Source organism: Rhineura floridana, chromosome 14 (assembly GCF_030035675.1).
Source record: "Rhineura floridana isolate rRhiFlo1 chromosome 14, rRhiFlo1.hap2, whole genome shotgun sequence".
Lineage (NCBI taxonomy): Eukaryota > Metazoa > Chordata > Lepidosauria > Squamata > Rhineuridae > Rhineura > Rhineura floridana.
The window spans coordinates 28,757,154-28,779,361 of record NC_084493.1 but is presented as its reverse complement, the minus strand read 5'-3'; the positions used below and the strand labels follow the sequence as shown (position 1 = coordinate 28,779,361).

The 22,208-nt window shown below is 46.9% G+C and overlaps 1 protein-coding gene across 8 annotated transcripts in view; it reads left to right on the top strand.

Moving 5' to 3' along the window:
- The window catches only part of LINGO1 (leucine rich repeat and Ig domain containing 1), a 1,021,808-nt gene that overhangs the window by 880,127 nt on the left and 119,473 nt on the right, over positions 1 to 22,208 (top strand). The window contains exon 1 of one of the 8 annotated variants that reach the window (XM_061595339.1): positions 18,682 to 19,299. The exons of the other annotated variants lie outside the window; for them this stretch is intronic. Coding sequence (XP_061451323.1) covers positions 19,294 to 19,299 — 6 coding nt within the window. The 5' untranslated portion in view covers positions 18,682 to 19,293. Of the gene's footprint in view, positions 1 to 18,681; positions 19,300 to 22,208 lie in introns of those variants that run through there. 8 annotated transcript variants of the gene reach the window in all.

Sequence of the window (22,208 nt, the reverse complement as noted above, 5' to 3'; positions counted from 1 at the left end):
CATGCCCATTTGTCACAGATCTTACAAATCTGGGAGAGCTTTCCTTCCAAACCCTCTGAGGCTTGTTTGGCAGATTTACTAGAGCAGGCCTTTGCCAGAGGGGTGGGGGTGGAGGAGCAGATGACACCTCCTTGCATATTGGCCCTTCCCCAAGCCTCCTCTCGGATCCTGAAGTGGTATGGTCAAGAAATCAGCTTGCCACTGCATCTCCTCATCTACTGTATGTAAGAACATGGCCTCCTGCCACACAGTCAAGCCAAATAGAGGTGCTGTCAGCAGCCTGAGTCACTCTTCCAGCCCATACAGTGTTGGGGGTTCAGTTGGCTCCAAATTCAGAGATGCAAGTTTGCCCTTTCCTTGAGTAATGTAGTGCCACCTCCTTCCCTTAGCCTAAGTCATAAGCCAGATAGGGAGCCCTCTCCCAAGCCACCCTCTCACTCCCCCAACCAATGCAAGGGAAAAGGCGAGTGAGCGCAATGAGGCAACGTCCCCAGATTCCCTCCAAGTTCTAACAGTTGTAGTCAGCACCGCATCAAGGTGTAGAATGTGTTATCTCAGCCTGATATTCCCCCCCCAATGGCTTTTCCCTCTCTTTCTCTCCCTCTCTCTGCTTGTTAAAAAGGAATGTGTGAAAATGTGAAAGAAAAAAGGATTATGGAGCAATAATGGGAGTAATTAAAAGCCTCTCCATTTCCTGACAACTGAGCCCCTTTCAAAGCACAGCAGGATTTGGGGGGGGGGGGTGCACGCACATGCGTGTGTGATGGAGATCCTGCTAAACAGCACTAAAGAGAGAGCTCTCTAAATCCAGGAAAGCAAGGACAGAGCTCTCGAAATGGGGGCCTGAAACCTTGGAGGGGACTGCTGGTACAGCCCCATGGGATAATAATCTATTTGAAACCTTTATATTGGCATATTTATAAAGTGAGATGTTAGTGTCTAGGCTTCCCATGGGCACCTGGTTGGCCACTGTGACAACAGGATGCTGGACTAGATGGGCCATTGGCCTGATCCAGCAGGCTCTTCTTACGTTATGTGGACACGGGATGCTGCCCTACACCAAGTCAGACCATTGGTCCATCTAGCTCAGTACTGTGAACACTCACTGGCACTGATTTTCCAGGGTTTCAGAGGAGAACTTCTACCTGCAGAAGCCAAGGACTGAACCTGGAATCTTCTGCATGCAAAGCAAATGCTCTATGGACTGAGCTACTGACCCCTGCTATTTTTTTACAAGGGGGAAGGGCAGGGTAAGAGAGAGTAGAGAGCAGCAGCAGCAGCTGAAGAATAAGGGCTGACCTGTTACACATCTCCTGAATTAATGTGCCAATTGGAATTAAATTGTGCACCAGTTTTTGCGCTTCCCAAATGTGATATGTTCTGTCACAGTTGTTGGCTCAAAAAAAAAAAAGTATCAAAATGTCTTTTTTAAAAAGTATATTTTGAGAGAAATTATGTTTAGACATGTTATTTTGATTTTCAAAATGTATTTAAATGCATATTTTCTGTATTTGTCAATTTCCTGCATTTTTTTTAAAATCACAGATTAATTTTGACAAAAGTTGGAACAAACTCACAAGTTAACATGTGTGAAAGTGACACGGACCAGAAATAGAGGGTTGTCTTCAATGTTAGTCCTGCTCAGAAGAGACCTATTAAAATTAATGGGCACAATGTAGGTCCATTAATTTCCATGGATAGATAGTTGGACACAGCCTGGACTGATGCATCCATTCCTAGTACAAGGTCCCTGACAGTGCAGGGAAATTTGGGGTTAGAATGGCAACTACCTCATCCTTCTGCCCAGGTGAAGTTTCTACATACACGATTTCCTTATGCCACTGGGCACTGGTGGTTGGTGGCCATCGGGACTGGTGGGTGGAAAGCAGAGAAGCCAATAGTAGCCAGAGCCAGAGCTAATAACAGGCATAGCCAACTAATTCTAAAGCATGTATGGTTCTTATTATCCATCACTCTTACACCATGCTGATTAATTTAAGAGAGGGAGCATAGCCCCCACCAGGTCTTCTGCTGAAGACAGCCATGGTGCTCCCAGGCTCTACCTTCCATGGCTGAGGAGACACTTAAAAGGACAGCCTTGCTTTCCTCATGGTGCATTCCCTGCACTGGTGGCCAGGTGCTGTTGTTGTGTAGGGGAAGAGAAGTTTTCTGGCATGGTAGGACTTGGTTCCTTGCACAGGAAGTTGGGCTTGTCTCTGGGGGCTGTGGTTTGAGGATCTTAATCTGCAGTCAGGCCATCAGCTGAAGATCAGTCACTAGAACCCATTCCTCTGCTTGGGATGTGGGCAAAACAGACTTGTTCAGTTTAACGCCTCTGTGTGTCTAAGACCTGCCAGTTAAGAACATAAGAAAAGCCCTGCTGGATCAGACCAATGGCCCATCTAGTCCATCATCCTATTGTCATAGTGGTCAACCAGATGCCTGTAGGGAGCCTGCAAGCAGGACCTGAACGCAAGAGTTGCTCCACCTCCTTGATCATTTCTGTTTGCCTTTCTTGAACCTTTTCCAACTCTGCAATATCCTTTTTGAGGTGAGGCAACTGGAACTGGTTGCAAGAGAGGCTGATGTAGGAGATGTAGGGGAAGCTGAGCCAGTGAACAGGTAGTGAGCAAGGTCTCTTGTGCAATGTGGATTTTTGATGGGATATTTACAAAGATCTTTCATGGGCACTGTAGAGGTACTGGTGAGCACACTGGTGCCCATGGGTGCCACATTGGTGGCCTCTGCATTAAAGTATTCAGCTTTATTGGATGTTCCCAAGTTCTAGTATTATTAGAGAGAGAGAAAACTATCTCTTCAGGGGTGTAGTCATCCAGGGTCTTGAGGGGTCTTAGACCCCTTCCTTTTTGGGGAGCCAGGTCCCAGCAAGGCCCCTATATCTCCAGTGTCCTATGAGCCAATCAGCTTGAAAAGGGAATATGTAAGCCACTGAGAAGAGCCTTCTAAAGAAGTATTCATGCCTGGTGAGATTCTTCTATAATCTTAGTAGGTTGTATAATTTTAGAAGGAGGTGTGACTGTGAGAGGGTGCAGCTGTGACTATTATGAAGGGACCCTGTGTTGTAAAAACGTATAGGGTTTCTCTCGGGTAGAGACCAAAGACCACCAAGTAGCCATATTTTTCTTTATTATAACACCCTGCATTTCTGAGTTTGCCATGACACTACTGCACACCATGCATTCTGTTGTTTGGGACACAAAGCCATGACTGTGATTTCAGCCACAAACACAGAATTGTATTGAAGGCTGAAACAACAACAACAAATTACAGCAGTACGATCCAATCTGCATATTCTGAGGTCAGTACAAAGGATTGACTGTTTTAACCGCTTCTGGTCTGGAGCTGGTGGCACAATGAGATGGTTCTTCATTCATAAGAGGAGATTAAAACTGTTAGTGAAAAGAGCATCAGCAACCAAGTGCCTGCTCTTCATGTCCACCTGCAGCCGGCTGGAAACATCATGAGGAGTAAAATAATGAATAACGGGCTGGTGGGCTGACATTTAAGATGCATACATTATTTAGGGCTGAGGTTTATGAAGCCTGGGTTTTCTTTTTCTTCTTCTCACATTGCAGGGAACGGGGGGGGGGGAGGCTCCACAAGTTCACATGAACTGAGTTGTCCGTTTTAGTTACAGGAATGCAATTACTGTCACTGATAAGTGCCTAATCCTATAGCATTGCTGAAGCTAAGAAGGTGCAGGCTTGATCATGGCCTGGATGGGAGACCTCTGGGGACCTCATCTGGAAGCTCCTCTCAGTTTCCTTTCAAAAACATTAAGTGTGGAATACAGACATAAGAAGGAAATGAAATATATTTCCGTTTGAATGGCAAAAAGCAATAGGCATGGAAGGGCTTGTGCTGTATTGGTTTGCTGCGGAGGGAAAGGCACTCTCTATGTGCTTAATGGCACTCTTACCATCATTATCTCTCCTGTGAGGTTTAGGAGAGAGTCACAGGCATTGGTGAGTAGGGCAGCACCAAGACTGTGGGAGGGGAGCATTTCATAATAAATGTTATACCCTATGAAATATCTCATTTTGCAATGATAGATTGGTTGGCTACAAATCAGGAAAATGCTTTCAGAATAAGGGTAGGAAGAATTTCCCTCACTTTGATTTGGCTCCCTGACATGCCCTCTCATAGCCAGATATAAATAGCTATGGAGCACTGTGACATCAGGATGGCTATGTGATCCCTGATTGCCTGGTCTAGCAAGAAGAAAAGCCTTTCTTTAAAAAATACCAATGGTGCTAAAATAGCTTCTGAGAATGGCAGCAAACAGAAGTGAAGAAGTACAAAAGTACTGAAGACTCAAAGATGTTTTCATTGTCCACGAAAGTCAATTTTTGCATAGGAAATGTTTGTCCACAAATGTTCAGCTCAGCCCTGCCAGTAAAACTGCAGCCCAGTTCCCAGAAGGAGATTTCTTGCCTTGTTAAGAGGTGTTCACTCGCTCTGTGTTCCTCATTGCACTTTCTTGACTCACTTTTTGAAAGGCAGCAGCTTCAGTTGATGCTCACCTGGCAAGTGGCATAGTAGAGACACAGGTGTCCTGAACTTGTATCTCCCAAGTTCAGCTCCCTCCGGGGTCTTTTTCTAGTCTGAGCTTTGCATCACCCCTTTGACATCTCATGCCGTCAGCTCAGCAATCAAAGGAACTGTTGTACCAGCAATTTCAGTATAATCCAAACAAGGCAGCCCCGATGGGAGTGATACTAAAAGCATGCTGAGGTACATAGCTAATGATTCTCTCTGTTTAAGCCAAGCTCCGCTTGCTTTTCATTGGAAGGACTGCCACATCTAGCAAAGCTGGAACCCCAATAACTATCTAAGGTTCTTCATCTTTGCCAATTGCTTATTTATGGAGCTTTAGAACATAAAAGATCCTCCGTGGCGCAGAGTGGTAAGCGGCGGTAATGCAGTCGAAACTCTGCTCACGGCCGGAGTTCGATTCCAACGGAAGGAGGAAGTCGAATCTCTGGTAAAAGGGGTCAAGGTCTGTGATGCCCTTCCCTGGCTCTCCCTGTCAGGTTCCTACCTGTTCGTGGCTACTGCCTGTCACTAGGCACCACCAGGGACTCCACCAGTCCGGACTGTCCTTTTTTATGGTTTCTCTCTCCGCTCTAGCACAGACCTCACCAGATCCCCCTGCTAGGCAGCACCACCAGTCACGTCCTATAACCAGTATTCCCAGAGACTGTGCCTGAGTCTCTCTCAATCAGGTTACCTCTGTGACTGCGTGCTTAAGCTGTCCCAATCCCTTTGATCTATATAGAATGCATATAATTCTGGGTTGCTCTGGATACTTGTGGTGTTATATTCTTCCCTTCACCGCTGCCACCAATTGTTACAGTTTCCCTTCAGCCTTGGTAAGTACCTTGCCCTCCCCTCTGGTCTGTATATTCCCCAGCCAAGGATCAGGCCTCCGGTAAACCAAAATAGTGTTTATTAAATATTAGAAATAACAAGATTACTTTATAAAGGCACATAAGCATATGGTTTCATCCATTCCTGTGATACTTGTCTTAGTATTAATCCGAACTCCACACTCTCCCCACATCCACCTCCAAACACCCAGCTCCAAACACCTCAAAACCCACCAACGTCCACCCAGATTCAACTGTCATTCTTCCATTTATACTCTCAGCCATTCAAACGCTCAGCCAATCATCCAGCATTCTCCTGCTCATTTACTCCCCCCTCCTCTTTCATTCCACTTACCATGTATCTTCTATACAAACAGCACTTACCATATATACATTAATACAGGAACATCACAAGGTCCACTCAGCCTTCCATCCATTCGTGGTCAGTAAAATGAGTACCCGGCATATGCTGGGGGGTAAAGAAAGGCCGGGGAAAGAACTGGCAATCTCACCCCATATATACAGTCTGCCTAGCAAACGTCACAAGACGTCACCCTAAGAGTCGGAAACGACTCACACTATAAGTGCAGGGACATCTTTACCTTTTTAGAACATAATACTTAGCGCAGATTCCTGGGCAGCTGAGCTTTCATCTTAAAGATGGGTTACTAGTCCTCATGGTAGTGGAGTTTTTTTTAATCATATCCCAGATACTCTGACATGCACAACAATACCTATGGTGTATCTGTGTGTGTATTGGGATTAATGTGATGCAAATAGAGGATGTGCACAAACTGATGGGATAATTTGGCAATAAATTTAATACACTGCCAATCAAGCTCAGTTCAGTAATGTTGGAAAATGCAAATGCAGCAGAGGGATTTAATATATCATCAGTCAATGTGCATATCTGAAACACCTCATTTACACTGTCAATTTGTGCACATTCCAGGACATCTCTTGGGATTATACCTATTGATCAGGCAATGCATGAAATGACCCATGCATTCTATCAATTTTCCCATACTCAGTGCTGATTTAGATTTGTCAAGTGGGTGGGGGAACAAACTCCCAATGCCCAACATCTCATTTCCATGTGTGACTAGGGCTGGCTTCAATCATTTGAGTCCTCTCCATCGAGTTAAAGAGTCCTTTTCTTAACCACTGTTGCTTTCTGAAGCTGCTTGAATGAGTCACAACCAGCTGGGACCTTGGATTACTATTATGAGATTTCAGATGTCTAGCTAGTATGAAACTGCCTTCAGCATGTTGAAGTCACCTTTATCCAACTTCTCTATTAATCAGGATGTCCTGAGCTATATATCTAATCAGTTTCTGCTTTCGTATGGAAGTACCCTGACAGCAGTCTTACCCCATCCTGGTGCCGTCCAGATGTGCTAGACTCAGCTTCCATAAACCCTGGGAGGCCATAGTTGTGGATGCTGATGTGAGATGAAAACATCTTGGGGGCACCAGCTAGAAGAAGGCTGCGTTCCAGTGCCTCAGTCATTCAATATGCTTGAAAATATGCCAGCATTGTTTGCAGAAGGACTTGTATTAGTGGTGAAGTTGGGTAATTTTAAACTCTGGGCTTAGTGATTTCAATGGATAGGCTCCCTTTAGATCAGGGATGTCTAACCTGTGCCCCTCCAGATGATGCTGGTCTAGAACCCCCATCAGTCCTAATTATTGGCCCTCCTAGCTGGATCTGATGGGAGTTAGAGTCTGACACTATTTAGGAGGCCACAGGCAGGGCAGTACATAATGGGCTGTGTGGCACATAGAGTTCTGATCTCCAACAGAGACAATGGAGCTCCGGAGGGACATCCAGAGATGTTGAGAGGTCCCTGGGAAGAGAGATTGATTGTTAAACTACTCTGGACACTGTAGCTCTGTGAGGGGAATTGGGGTTTCCTCTCAACACCCTTCACAAACCACCATCCCCAGGATTCTTGGGGGGAAGCCATGACTGTTTAAAGTGGCATAATACTGCTTTGCATGTACAGTGCTGATGGGGCCTCAGTTCCTGTTTGTCCTGGCTCACCCTTTCCTACATTGAAGATGCCTCCTTAAACATGCCCACATTTCATTGGATGACAGGACTGGTCACCCTCCCTCCCTTTCTGTTCTGAACAGAGGAGAGGTGAACAGGGCTTCTCTTTGTGAATGAGCGTGGCAGTGATTCGTATAGGTGCCTTCTGCTCACACACATTATGGGGGAGGGTCACATTTGGTATCCCTGTCTCTTTTTCTGCTCTGTCAGATGAGGTAGTCATTTTGTTTTATGCCACGTCTCCACGGCCATTTGTGTTATGCCATTTTGTGTTATGCCACATCCCCATGGCAGCCATTTTGTGACTGGAACCCACAGTACTTTGTCAAAATGTGCTCGTGGGTGATGATTTCTGTTGTACATACTTACTTGGAAGTAACTATGGCTGTGAACACACTAGTTGCCAGATCAAAGTGTTTCCATTAGCCTCGCCTGAAGGGTGAATGGATTAATCTGTCAATCAGTTGCAAAATCTCTTTGAAGCTGAATTAAACACTCACTCACTCACTCACTCTCAAGATGCTCCCACCAGGTTTTACAGTAAAAAGGGGGTGAGATTTGACTAGAATCGTGTGCCCCCATTTTCAAAAGAGAGAAGTGGAGACGCACTGGAACTGGCAGAACAGTGAGTGTGTTTCTACCCAACTACTGATTCTGATTCTGCTGCCAGTAAGCATGCACAGGACTGCACCTTTACAGCCCAATTTGAAGCATATTTGTTCAGACTGAAGTCCCACTGAGTTCAATGGGGCTCAGGTTAAGTGTGCATAAGATTGCAACCCTAGTTACTTTGTTTAAGAACATAGGAAAGCTGCCTTAAACTAACCCATATAATCAGCCTCTCTGAGTCCATATTATCTACCCTACACTGAATTGCAGCAGCTGTCCAGAATTTCAGAGTCTGCCCCAGACCCACCTGGACATGCTGAGGACTGAATTTGGGTCTTTCTGAACACAAAGAATGCACTGTAATGCTGAGCCATGGTCCCTTCCCTGTAGCTTAGCACCAGAATCTGCTGTACCAAGCAGCAGGAGTGCTACTCCTTACAAAATGCCACCCTAAGCAATTACCTAGGGTTGTCTGTTGGCAAGATTTGTTTTAGGCTTTTTTAAAAAATGGCAAACTTTCCATTGATTTCAGAGACAGCAGGATTGCGCAGGTGCATCAATCTGGCATCTTGTCTTTGATCTTTTTATCACCGGGTGCAAAAATCTGTTCAGCTCAAGTGATAGTAAATGTCACTTACAGGAAAGGAATCAACCCTGTGATCTTGGAAACGGCCTAGAATAGCAATTTTCTTCTGCTTCTGCTTTGTCAGAATTCTATTTATCTCTTTAATCTGGTCCTCCGCTGGTATGGAAGGACATTTTACCTAATCCCCCTCCCCATCTGCAACACTCCCCCACTCACCTCATTTCCCTGCCCCCTTCACACACACCCCTTTCCCCCTCCCACTCTCTCCAACATGTTTCTATATGACAAATACACACAGATGCTCTAGCATTTTGCTTTCCTTTTTTTTCTCCCCCCCGCACCCATTTCTCTTCATTATCCTTACCAATCCCCCAAGCCCTCCTCCTCCTCTGAAGTGTCGCTTTTACTATTAATGATTTGAAAGTGCCAACGATAAGTCTGGAAAAACACCAGGAGAAGAGCCTCAAGGCCTCAGAACATGGATGCTGGCACATGTATCGAAGAATCGTGGTAGCCCAAGTGGCGCACAGTAGTCTTGGTCCCTGTCAGGAGTGTAGTCATCCAGGGTCTCAGGGTCTTAGATCCCTTAGTTTTTTGGGAGCAGGGTCTCAGTAGGGTCCCTATGTCTCCAGCATCCTACAAGCCAATCAGCATGAAAGGGGAATGTATTAGCCACTGAGAAGAGTCTTCCAACATGCTGCCTTGTCCTTTCCTGCTGATTGGAGCCAACTGGAGTGAAAGGAGGTGAGTCAGTCTCTGAGAAGACTCTTTTCAGTAGCTAACACTCCCCTTTCATGCAGATCGGCTCTTAGGGATGTCTTGTTGTGGGAGAAGGCATTAACAAGGATCTCATTCTCAACCCCGCAGCAAAAAAGGGGGAGAGGGGTCATGGCTGTGGCAATCATGAAGGGACCCTGCATTTATGAATTGCCACTACACTACTGGTCCCTGTAATTGAGCAGTTGAATCGAGCTCTGTTCCACAGGGTGTGGTGGATACAAGCAATTAATGAATGAAAAAAGGAGCAACCAAGAGTTGTCTCCAGATCAGCAGTTCCCAAATCTCCCACCACTGTCACCATGGACCCCTTGAAAATTGCTGGTGGTCTTCGCAGACCACCTAATGTGTTTTTTTCTGCCTATTGTAGCAACTGTAATGCACTGTGCTATATGCAGCATGATTTATCATTATATTTTTATTGCTTCTTTTATTTCACATATTGTATTCCATTGTATTATAATTTGCATTTGGTAGAATTCAAATGGTAATAAAATGCAATGTAAGAAATAAAAGAAGCAATTAAAACCAATGTGAGTATTTGGTGCGGACATGCCAAAGACCACCTGAATAAAGCTGATGGAGCACAGTTTGGGAACCCCTGGGCTGGATACATCCTCCCCACCCCCAATAATTGTTCTCTACTATTATACACTTTTTTTCTGATGCCTCGTTCCATTGGTAATTGGCGACATGGGCTTATTTATTTATTAAAATGTTTATGCAGGTATCTTAAGGTGGTACACAACAATATCACTTCCTGAAGTACTCATCAGAACATAAGCAGAGCCTGCTAGATCACACCAAAGGTCCATCTAGTCCAGCATCCTGTTCTCTTAGTGGCCAACCAGATGCCCATGGGAAGCCTGCAAGCAGGACCTGAGCACAAGACCACTCACCCCTCTTGTGGTTTCCAGAAACTGGCATTCAGAAGCATATTGTCTCTGACCGTGGAGGTAGAGCATGGCCATCGTGGCTAGTAGCCATGAGCAGAAGGCATATCAATGTGCACAAGGTGGGTTTCTACTCCACCCCCCACCCCCCCAGTGCTGCCTGAGTAGTCTGTCTTGGGAAAGCATTCCACCACTCCAAGGAACAGATTTCTGGGTGGTGCATAGACTGCAGAGAAAAGGGCAGAAATCCTCCTCTGAGCAAAAGCGGAGTTAGGATCCAAGTCTATGGCTTTAGAGCAGGAGTGGCTAACCTTTTGTGGCCCAAAGGCTTCATTCATCCTTGGCCAACCCAGTAGGGGCAGCATGCCTGTGATGGATGTGGACAAAAGCATGTGTGTGGCCACCTCACTCTCTCACACATGTGCACCCACACATGCAGATTAACTGAGGAAAGGGGGTTATTGTGTGTGTGCATGCACACATGTAGGGGGGCTGGTCCTACAAAACCTCTTCTTGTTTGGGGGTAACTTGGCTGTGTTACTTGCGCAAGGTGCCCTGGAGTAGTTGGAGGGTCAGACTAGGGCCACATTCACACCATACATTTATTCCATTATGATTCCATTTTAAACATTCATGGCTTCCCCCAAATAATCATATGAAGTGTGAAGGGTGCCCTGAGTTGTTAGGAGACTCCTGTTCAGGCACAGACTGTGATTGGCCCAACGCTCTGCTGTGGGCAGTCCTGAAAGGTCTGAAGTCAGCCGTGGGAAAGGGAGGTGTGTCCAGCCAAGGGCAGAGTTGCTTCAAAACACAGTCAGAAAAACCATTCTCACTAGGGTTGCCAGGTTCCTGGCCTGAGACTGATCCTGTATCTTTAGGAGAAGAGAAAGTCAGCCAAGTGCAGGTGTTCTTGCAACGCTGTAACGGGAAAAACCACACGGTGGAATTCTCCCTTCCCCCTGCACAACTTTTAAAGATACAGAAGATCTATTGGTTGCCAGGTCCGGCCTCCAAGAGGTCTTCTGCATCTTTAAAAGCTGTGCAGGGGGAAGGGAGAATTCTACCCTGTGGTTTTTCCCCTTACAGTGTTACAAGAACACCTGCACTTGGCTGACTTTCTCTTCTCCTAAAGATACAGGATCAGTCTCAGGCCCTGAACCTGGCAACCCTAATTCTCACTGCTTTTGAAGTAACTAGTGTGCCCACAGCCCAAATGTGGGGGAAGTTACCAAAAGGCACTTGTGTCTCACCCAAAGATAGGGGTAGTATGGCTGTTGCTTTGAGCTTATTAGAGGAAGGATGTAATAAAAAGGGGATGAGTGAAAAGTCTGTGGTAGAGCATATGGGTTGCATAAAGCAGATCCCCAGCTCAATACTGGGAATCTCCATATTAGACTAGGAAACACCCTGGAGAACTACTGCCTGTCAGTGCCTTGCCCCTGCTACAATGAAGGGAAAAAGCCTTCATTTTAGCAGAGGTTTCATTGCAAACCCCATCCTGATTCATGAAGGGGTTCGCATTGAATCCTGCCAAACTGAGCAGGATTTAGCTCCTGCTCATCAAGTGATGAGCAGGTGATTAAATCCTGCTGCATCAGCTGCATGTCCCAGTTCCCTACAGGGAACTGGTTCACGCAGCCAGACTGAGCAGGGTCATCATCAGTGGGGACATTTGGAATGCTGAGAAGGTGCTGGGGGGGCAGTCACAAAATGGCTGCAGTGGGGGCAAAAAAAAAACAGCAGTAAAAGAGACAGGGCCACAAAATGGCACATGCCCCCACATCAGCCACCCCATCAATGAGGTGGATGGGACACATCTATATCAATAACAAGGGGGGGGGACCCTCGAAGTGCCTTGCCAGTGAAAAGCCAAAGGTGGAAACAAAAGTGTTTTTATTTACTGCCTGACACGTTTCGGGTGGAAAGAGCCCTTTATCAAGGGCACTCTGTAAAAGCAAACATATACTCAGCATTAAAATCAATTATCAATCATACCATAAATGATAACCAATTTATACATTAATCTGTTAAAAATGAACAATTCCCTAATGCACTGGCTGCAAAAGCCCTAATCAGTAAACAAAAAAGGGACAACTAAGATAGAATATAATACAAAATAAAACTGAACTTAAAAACTTCACATATGAATACATGACCCCAAATAGAAAATACTAACACAACATCTCTCCCCAAAAATGAACCTGAACTGAGTGAAAAGGACAAATGAATGCTAAAAAATGTTACTATTTTCTATTTGGGGTCATGTATTCATATGTGAAGTTTTTAAGTTCAGTTTTATTTTGTATTATGTTCTATCTTAGTTGTCCCTTTTTTGTTTACTGATTAGGGCTTTTGCAGCCAGTGTCTAGTATATTAGGGAATTGTTCATTTTTAACAGATTAATGTATAAATTGGTTATCATTTATGGTATGATTGATAATTGATTTTAATGCTGTGTATATGTTTGCTTTTACAGAGTGCCCTTGATAAAGGGCTCTTTCCACCCGAAACGCGTCGGGCAGTAAATAAAAACACTTTTGTTTCCACCTTTGGCTTTCCACTGGCAAGGCACTTTGAGGGTCCCCCCGCTTCTTGTTACCTGTACTTTTGGGTGCCTCCCTCCTTGCTTTTTTGCAAACATCTTTACCAGCGACCACCCCACTCGCTCACAGAGAAAAGTTCTTTGCACCTCTGGGCGGGGAGGGGGGGGATCCAATCCTGGCATCCAATGAAAGGCGAGCATGTTTAAGGGAGCGTGTTCAGTGTAGGAGAGGCTCAGCCAGTGCAACAGGGACTGAGAAGGAAGAGCAAACTGTCTCTTGTGCCTTGCGGATTTTTGAAGGTATATTTGCTGACACCTTTTGCAGGCACCATAGCAGGTCCTGGCAGGCACGCTCCTGGTGAGGTTTTCCTTTCCCAATGAATGACTTCTTTCTGCTCACTCGGAAAGGAAAAAGGTCAAAGCAGAAGGGCTTTGCTACAGGGAAGCAACTAAAAACAAGAAAACGTGCAAGATATTCGCGCCTGAGCCAGAGAGAAGGATGAATAGGCTTTTGGGAGGAGTGAGTGCATGAGTGGCAGTAGCACATTGGCAAGCAGAGTTTATGGAGAGATCAGCAGCAAAAAGAATGAGTCAGCAATTATCAGTATGGGCACTGCTGACTCAGCTGAAATGGGGGCATGTCCCTCAATGAGATTAGGCAAACTGCAGAGAGGTTATAGTTTAAAAGAAGATAAGACAAGCTGGTGAATAATGGGTCTGTCCAGAGTTATTCGTCTCAAGAAAGAACCTCCAGAATCAGAGGCAGTCTACCTCTGAATGGCAGCTGCTGAGAGCAAACAGTAGGGGAAGGCTAGCGCCATCATGTCCTGGTTATAGATTTCCTAAAAGCATCTGGGTGGCCACTGTGAGGAGCAGGATGTCAGACTGGATGGACTTGTGGTCTGATCCAGCGAGACCTTTCTTATATTCTGGGCCCAATGCAATGGGTGACAGAGTGGGATAAATCCCAGAGTCTCCAAAATCGTGTGTGTGTATACACGTGCAATTTTAATGGTGTACCAAGGAAGCCAATTAGGAAGGCTCTGCACACCAAACCATGAAAAAGTGAGTTGGTGACTTTGAGACATTTCAAATTCTCCTGCTTATTTCATAGAAATGAGAAATAGCCCCCTCTATACACATACACCACTATCACCACCACCACCAACAACAACTCATGTCCTGCTTCTCAGGCACATCCCACTAACATGGCTGCTGCTGCAAGATGCTGCTTACGCTGAAGCTCTTTTCTACAACCAGTTCTCAAAAAGAGCTTCTGGCTGACGCTGGGTCAGACGGGCAGTTTCAAGGCTGCGTGGCTGAATTGGGAGTCTTTGAATGATGTTAATTCCCACTTTCTCATGATTATTTTCCTGTGGTGTCTGTCCAGACATGATGGACTTTGTGCGCACCACTCTGGCACCCTCTATTGGAAACCAGCAGGCAGTGCTGACGTATGTTAAACTAGAAAATGTATGTTAAACTTCAACTATTAACATGGAGAACCAGGAGCTACACTTGCCATATTAATTCAGATTTCCATCCACAACACGGAACACACACACATCCAATCCAAGATAGGTGTGATTGGTCTTGGGGGTTACTTTAGCAATCACTCTACTGGTTTCACCCTCCCCCCAAGGTATGGAAATACATCTGTATTTAAAAATGAGTCACTATGCCTGGGGAAGCCAACATGATGCCCTTCAGATGATGTTGGACTCCATCAGTGCCAGCCACCATGCCAGTGGTCAGGAATGATGGGGACTGCAGTTCAACATCTGAAGGGCACCACGCTGTGGCTACCCTTGCACTGTGAGATCCATTAACAAGAACTAGAAAGAAGCCTTCATGAATAGGGTTTTTTGAGTAGCTTTTGATCAGCTTAATTATTAGATAAATTAATTAAAACAGTGGTGGGGAATCTGTGGTCCTCTAGATACTGCTAGACTACACCTCCCATCATCCCTGGCAATTGGCCATGCTGGCTGGGGCTGATGGGAGTTGAAGTCAGACAACATCTGGAAAGGCACAGTTTCCCCATCCCTGATTTTTTAGGCCAATTCTAATCAAGGAGGGTAATTCTGAATTAATATGGCAAGTTAAGAATCCATCCATCCATCCATCCATCCATCCATCCATCCATCCATCCATCCATCCATCCATCCATCCATCCATCCATCCATCCATCCATCCATCCATCCATCCATCCATCCATCCATCCATCCATAATCAATATACGTTTGGTTCCAGTATCTTAACATAATGGAATGAAGCAAAACTAACAAGTGGTCCATGTTCTTTATTGAATTGTAAGACAGCTTCCCCTCCCCAAATCATTTCTACTGAGGATTTAAATGAAACAGTTATTCAATCATGAACAACTTAAAGAAAGGGTCAATGACTATTTTTTTTAAAAAAAGTTGGGTGACTGTCAGAGGGAAACAACCCCACATCATACCAAAATGAAGACAGAGGTAAAAGCATGCACTCCACCACTAAGCTATGGCACTACTCATGCTTTGCCTGCAGAAAGCCCCAGGTTCAATCTCTGACACCACTGATTAATAAGTTCCCAAGTAGGAAGTCTGGGGAGCCAGTACCAGTCAAACCAGACCAAACTGAGTTTGATGTACCCAGGTTTTCAACTCTGGACCAAACTAGACAGAATATTATTCACATCATTAGCTCATGCATGATTTTTTAAATAGGAGGGATGGGGGGGGAGTGGGGTTCTGAGCTGGATTGGGACTGCAGTAGGGACAAAGGGTTAACACCCCCTTACCCCATGCCAATGTTCCAATTTGGCTGTTCCCCTTCCTGCATTTATTTATCTATTTATTAAACACGCCCATGAGGGCTAATAATGTGATTTGTATCTCATCTAGTTTGGTCCTCGGTCTAAGGCAGCTTCATATGGTAAGACAAACCATACAGGGGCCACAAAACCCAAACTACATGGAGGCTGCTTCATTGGTCTGTAGCCACCTGCTCTGCAGACAAGGGGGGGGTGGAGGTCTTTGCTGGCAGCGGCAGGATGAAATCCACATGGCAAGCAGACAAATGGATTACCATGTGGAGCCAACAGCCATGCTTTGTATTTTAAGCAGCCAGCACATGGCTATGAACTGCTGCTGAGAATGGTGTGTTCTTTTTTACAATGAACATTGACTAAGATGCCTCTTGTCCCCTCATTCTCCCAACCATATGGGATTAACAGATCATGACATTATGTTATTATTGCTCTCTCTGTGGGTTGGGGGACTGGAGAGCTGCTGCGAGTCAGAATAGATGACACCAGGCTAGATACACATATAGCTTAATAAAAGGGATATTAGTGGAAGAACACCTGCATTGCATGCAGAAGGTGCCAAGTTCAAGATTTTCTCTGCCCCAGACCCTGGAGTGTAGAGCCACTGCCAGTTAGCATAGACAATACTAGGCTAAATGTACAAATAATCTGATTCTGTATAAGGCAGTGGCATAGATGGAAAACAGACTGGAGCTGAGTGATGAGCACATGCTTTGAGCACAGAAGGCCCCAGGTCCAAGCCATTTCTACTAAGGATCAAGTGCCAGGTGATGGGAAATACTTTATCTGCTTGAGACTGCGGCAAGTGGCTACAACTCAGAGCAGACAATTCTGGGCTAGGTGCACAAATAGTCTAAGCTGGTTTTAGGCAGCTTCCTGTTTTGCCTCCATCCTGTAGAACAGCCTTCCCCAACCTAGTGGTGGCCTCCAAATGTTTTGGCCCACAACTCCCATCAGCCCCAGCCAGCATGGTTACGTGCATGGGCCTGATGGAAGTTGTCAGAAACATCTGGAGGGCTCCATGTTGGGGAAGGCTGCTTTAGACATTTTCCAGCTCTACTCACAAGAACTGATCCAGGCACTTCCATTGAACCAGGTTATGAGGTTTCAACTGCAATCCCATTAACTACAGTTGAACTCAATTTAATTCATTCCAAGAATTTCAACTTCACTCAGTTACAAAGCAAAGATATAGGGTTGTATCCAGTGTAGGACTAAGTTAAAGTTGCTTGGTATACTTATTGTGCTGGTGAAATGTTTTGCACCAGCAGAATATTGCTGCACAACAGTATGCATAAGCATGTTGTTGGTAACTTTGTTTTATTTATTTATTTATTACATTTATCCTCCACCTTTCTTTTCATGATAGAAACTCAAGGTGGCCTACATATGGTTCCCAGGCGGTCTCCCATCCAGGCACTGACCAAACCTGACCCTGCTTAGCTTCAGCAGGGTGCTGGTCTCATTTGCGCAATTTGTTGCATAGAGAAGTCACAGAATCATAGAGTTGGAAGGGGCCTATAAGGCTATCAGGTCCAACCCCCTGCTCAATACAGGAATCCAACTTAAAGCATACCCGACAGGTGGCTGTCCAGCTGCTTCTTGAATGCCTCCACTGTTGGAGAACTCACTACCTCCCTAGGTCATTGATTCCATTGTCATACTGCTCTAACTAATTTTTCTTGATGTTCAGCCAAAATCTGACTTCCTTTAACTTGAGCCCATTATTCCATGTCCTGTACTCTGGCACGATTGGGAAGAGATCCTGGCTCTCCTCTGTGTGACAACCTTTCATGTACTTGAATAGTGCTATCATATCTCCCCTCAGTCTTCTCTTCTCCAGGCTAAACATGCCCAGTTCTTTCAGTCTCTCCTCATAGGGCTTTGTTTCCAGTCCCTTGTTTCCTCTTAACACAACTGTTGCGTTGGATTCCTCTGCTGGGCAACATTAAAACTCACACATCCGCTACAGCAAGAGCCCTCGTGCTAGTGGTCAGAGAACGTTTGACATTGCCCTTACTTTTGAGATGGCTGGAAAAGTTGGCTATGTATTTAGAACTGATTGCTCATATATCCTCAAGGCTTTCCATTTCAGTTTTCCAAACTGGTAGCTGTTCCTCATAACTGGGATATCACATCAATATCACATTTGAACATTAAGCACCACCCTGCTGGACCGACCAAGCGCATCCAATCCCAGCATCCTCTCCACCATTTGTCCAGCCAATTTCCCATTCCCAAATCAGAGGTGTGTGGGGTTTTTTTTAATGCCAGGTGAACTGATCTATTGTTGTGATGAGGGAAGGGTGCATTGGGAATTACAAGGAGCACCAAAATCAGACCCAGAGTGGAGATTACAAATGTGAGCAATGTTGCTGAAATCTATCCACCTTTATTTGGAGGGGGGGGGCAACCCGGTACAAATTTTCAAGTGAGTCTTTGACCCCATATCCTGGGAAAAAATGGACATGGGTCCAGAAGGAGAGAGATCTGGGAGCTTCTGTGCTCCTCCATTACCCCTCCCCATTCCCCTCCTATCTCCTTTCACAACAGAGAAGAGGGTGAAGCTGATCACAGTTAAGAGAATCCAACCCTTCGCTACCATCTCGCCTCCCCTCCATTTCCTTATGCTGAAAATCTCTGCCTAAGAAGACACCTACCTACCTCTCCCTCTCTCTCTGAGATTTCTGGGCTTCCCATCTGAAAGAGATCTCCCCACCCAGTTTTTTTCATGATCAGCCTGCCCGTCCCTCTCGCTCCTTCTTTGCCTTATTCCTTTCGCCACATTTGCTCGTGGTTTAATAGATGATGGGGGGGAGAGAGAGAAGGTCTTCCTCCCTCGTGCTTTTGTAGCTCCTCGGGACTGCTTCTCTTTCCCTCCCCTCTCCTCCATTGTCTTGTAGGGACCCAGCTTCTCTCTCTCCTTCCCCCCCCCGCACCTTTATTGTTCCGGTGGCGATTAGCATATTTCACCCCCTTCCTCCAATCAGGAAGGAGGTGGCCACATTGATCTGCTGCTCTCGCTCTCTCTTCGCTCTCTCGCCGTCCCTCCCCTCCGGTTTCCAAGCGGCGATCGCCCCTAAATCTGCGCGCCTCTCTGCGTGTCGGGGCGAGGAGAAAAGAGGCGATGCCTCCCCCTTCCCCTCGGCCTTCTCTTCTCCAGCCCACCTTCTTCTCTCCCCCCTCCTCCTCTTCTTCCGCGCTTCCTACCTGCCCTTCGGAAGGCGGCGGGAGGAGCCGAGTTGCTGCTACTGCTGCTGTCGCCGCCGCCGAGACAGGAGCGCCGGGCAGTGGCTGCTAGCTCCGAGAGCCGGCCGAGGGTCCGCTGCTGCTGCTCGCCAACGGGAGGGACTGAGCCTGGAGCCGGGCGGGGGCCCGACCCTGCCTGGAGGTGGCGAGTGGGGGGGGCGCCAAGGAGTAAGGAGTGGAGAGAGAGGGGAGCTTGCCTAGATCGGAGAGGGGATCCGGAGCTGGAAGCGAGGGAGGCTCGCCTGGGCTGCTGCGCCGCCGCCGCCGCCACCGGTGGATAACAGGGAGCCGCCGCTGCTGCTGCTGTTGGTGGCGGCGGCACTGAACGGCTAGGCGGAAGATGCGATTTCTCATCGAGGGCGGCGGGCGGCGAGAATGAGAGATGCAGGTAAGGGGCAACGGGTCGGATCTGGGGAAGGCTGACCCGAATTGGGGCGCCGGGCTTTTTCTTCTTCTTTCTTTCAGGGGACGGGACGGGGTGGTATTGGAGAGGTGATCTGGAATTGGGGAGGGGGTGAAATCTGGAGAGGTGATCCTGTTTGGGATCCAAAGGGGAGGCGGTTGTTGAAACTGGAGAGGTGATCCGGATTGGGGGGAGGGAGCTGAAATTGGCGAGGTGGACTGCATTTGGGGGGTGGGTGTGTAAGAGGCGGTAGTCGAGGTACAACTGGAGAATCTCAGGGTTCTGCTGCTCTGCTTTGATGGTTTTTTCGGGGGGGGGGTCTTGTCTGCTTTGTCGCTACAGAGAAACATGAGCCAGATTTATTAGGAGGGATGAAGAGGGGGCTCTGCTGCCTTCTTGGCACTGTGCTCTAGATTCGATGCTGTCGAGATGGAGAGCTGTGCTCATTAGAGGTGCGGGGGGGGGGGTTATTCCAGCGCCAGTTTAGAAATCTGCTCCAGATCCGTATAGATTTATTGCTTTTTTGGAAGCGGGGGATGTTAAAGTCGCTTATTAGGGTTGTGGTTCGGATTCCTGGCTGCTCTGAGCTTCAGAGATACGCGAGGCGATAGTGGTGAATGTAGACCGTTTGCAAGCCTGCTCCAGATTTAGGGGGACATTTGGTTTTCTGAGCTAGATCAAGCGGGGGGGGGCTGCCCCAACCCTAACTGTGCACGAATTAGGAGAGGTTTGGGGTTCGGATGGGAGCTGGAGGGTATCTCTGCTTTGAGGACTGATGGGGGGGGTCTGCACCAGCCCTGGCTACAGCCAACCTCCAAGCATGTAGGCTAGCTGTTAAAAAGGGAATAACCTCCACCCAGCCTTTCCTAGGGCTTCAGTGTTTGCCCTATGGAACCTGCCGGCTTTCGGTGAATTTGCTCTGAAGTTAGTAGATCTTGGGTGATCTCTTACCCAGCTTTTATATGCGCATTGAGAGGGGCTTTTCTTTGGAGGGGGCGCCCTGTGTTTTCCTACAGAATAAGCCTGGTGGTTTGGGAGTGATATATGGGGGGGGTGTTTATTGTCTGGTGTCGCTTTTTTTGTATTTGGCAGGTGTGTGTGTGTGTCTCTGTGTTGCTTGAACTGATGTGTGTATGTGTAATGGTTCTGTGTTAGACTGCAGCTTTGTTTTTGGATAAAGAAAAGGGGGTCTTAACTGGGGGACGGGATTCTCTTGGTGGATCCTGCAACATACAGGAGTGTCTTGGCTTTCTCTTGTGCAACCCCCCTGAGTCCTTTGTCTGGGGCGTGGGGCTTCTGGGCTGCCTTTTCTCATGCAAGGAGTGTGCCATTGGCTCCAGTCCTTTCCTGCTCTCCTTTGGCCGTGTGTGTGACTGTCACTCTTGTTATAAAAGGAGATGAATTGCCTGTTTGGGGGCAGTTCTGTAATCAGTGGAGACCCGTCAGTTCCCTGTGCGTGTGGGCACATGCACTGGGCTTTGTGGAAAGGGTGTTAGCCCTTTTCCAGTGTCGGAATGTGTTGTGTTGTGAGAGGGTGAGTTGAAAGAGGCATCCCCAAGCCAAGGCAGCGCATTTTCTTGGATGCTGATGCCTCAGAACTGAAGAGCTCATGGGTTGGGTTGTTTTTTTTTTTTTTGTTCTTCTGAGGGTGCTCTCCATCCTTTTCTCCAGCCCGCCCTTCCTTGAGGAAATGGCCAGCCTGTTTTCCTCTGTCACAAGATCACCTGCCCCTAACCCCTTGTTTTCCTCCTTGTTGCCTGTCCCATCGCCATTCTGTCCCATGACTTTAGCCAGAACCCACTTTCCACATTTGGAGAAAAGTGAGTGAGCCAGAAGTAGAAGAGAGGGGATTTGGATTTCCCTGCAGGATTTAGAAATGGTCTGCACAGAGTTCCCCTTGCACTGGGGATGTGGGAGGTACCTTGGCTATTTGGTTGATAGCTGGGGATCAGACACTCAGACACCATGTTCTGTTGGGTATGAACAAGAAGCACAGGGCGAGAGTCTTCTGTTGTGGCAATCTCCAGTGTCCAGGAAGCCAGCTTGATTTTGAGGCCATGTGCACAGGACTGAACTGTATGGAAGCAATTAAAGGCTGTGTTTCTAACAAAGCCCGCACTGAAGTTTAAGCTGCCTGGGAATCACATTTGGGAAGCTGTTGTATACTAGGTTAGACTGTTTGCCCATGTAGCCGGTGGTAGCTGGTGTCCGTTGGGACTGGGCGGAAGGCAAAGAGAACAACAGTCAGTGGAGACAGAACCAACCACAGGCATAGCCACCCCCGGGAATGGTTGTCATTAAGAAGGCAGGCAGGTGGGAGCTGGCTGAGACCAAACTGAGGTCAGCGGAGCAGCGCCTCATTTGCCCTCATGGAGCAGCCTCCAATCTAGCCCAGTATTGTGTACTCTGATTGGTTGTGGCTTCTCAGGGTCTCAGTCAAAGGTCTTTCATCACCTGATCCCTTTGATTGTAGATGTTGCAGACTGGCCATGGGACCTTCTACACACAAAGCATGGGCTCTATCACTGAGCCGAGGCCCCCCTTAACTGTTTAACCCCATCATCCTCCTTTATAATCACAGATGACCATGGAATGAAGACCATGACTTAGTGAGAAGTTATTTGTACATGCCCAGTGGCACTATCTTGATTTGTGTTTCTGGCATCCCAAGCCTTTAAGGTCTGGTATTGAGAATGGGGCTTCTAGGAACAGGTGTAAACCACTACATGAACCTTTGATCATAGTACTTGTAGCTCATGACTGGCTATTCTGATTGGTGGTAGTTGTCTGGAGCTTTAGAAGAGTCCTGAGTCCTGGTGCACAAGATCCTTTTTCGTTGGGGATGCCTGGACTGAATCTGGGGCCTGCTGCTTGCAAAGCACATGCTCTGCATA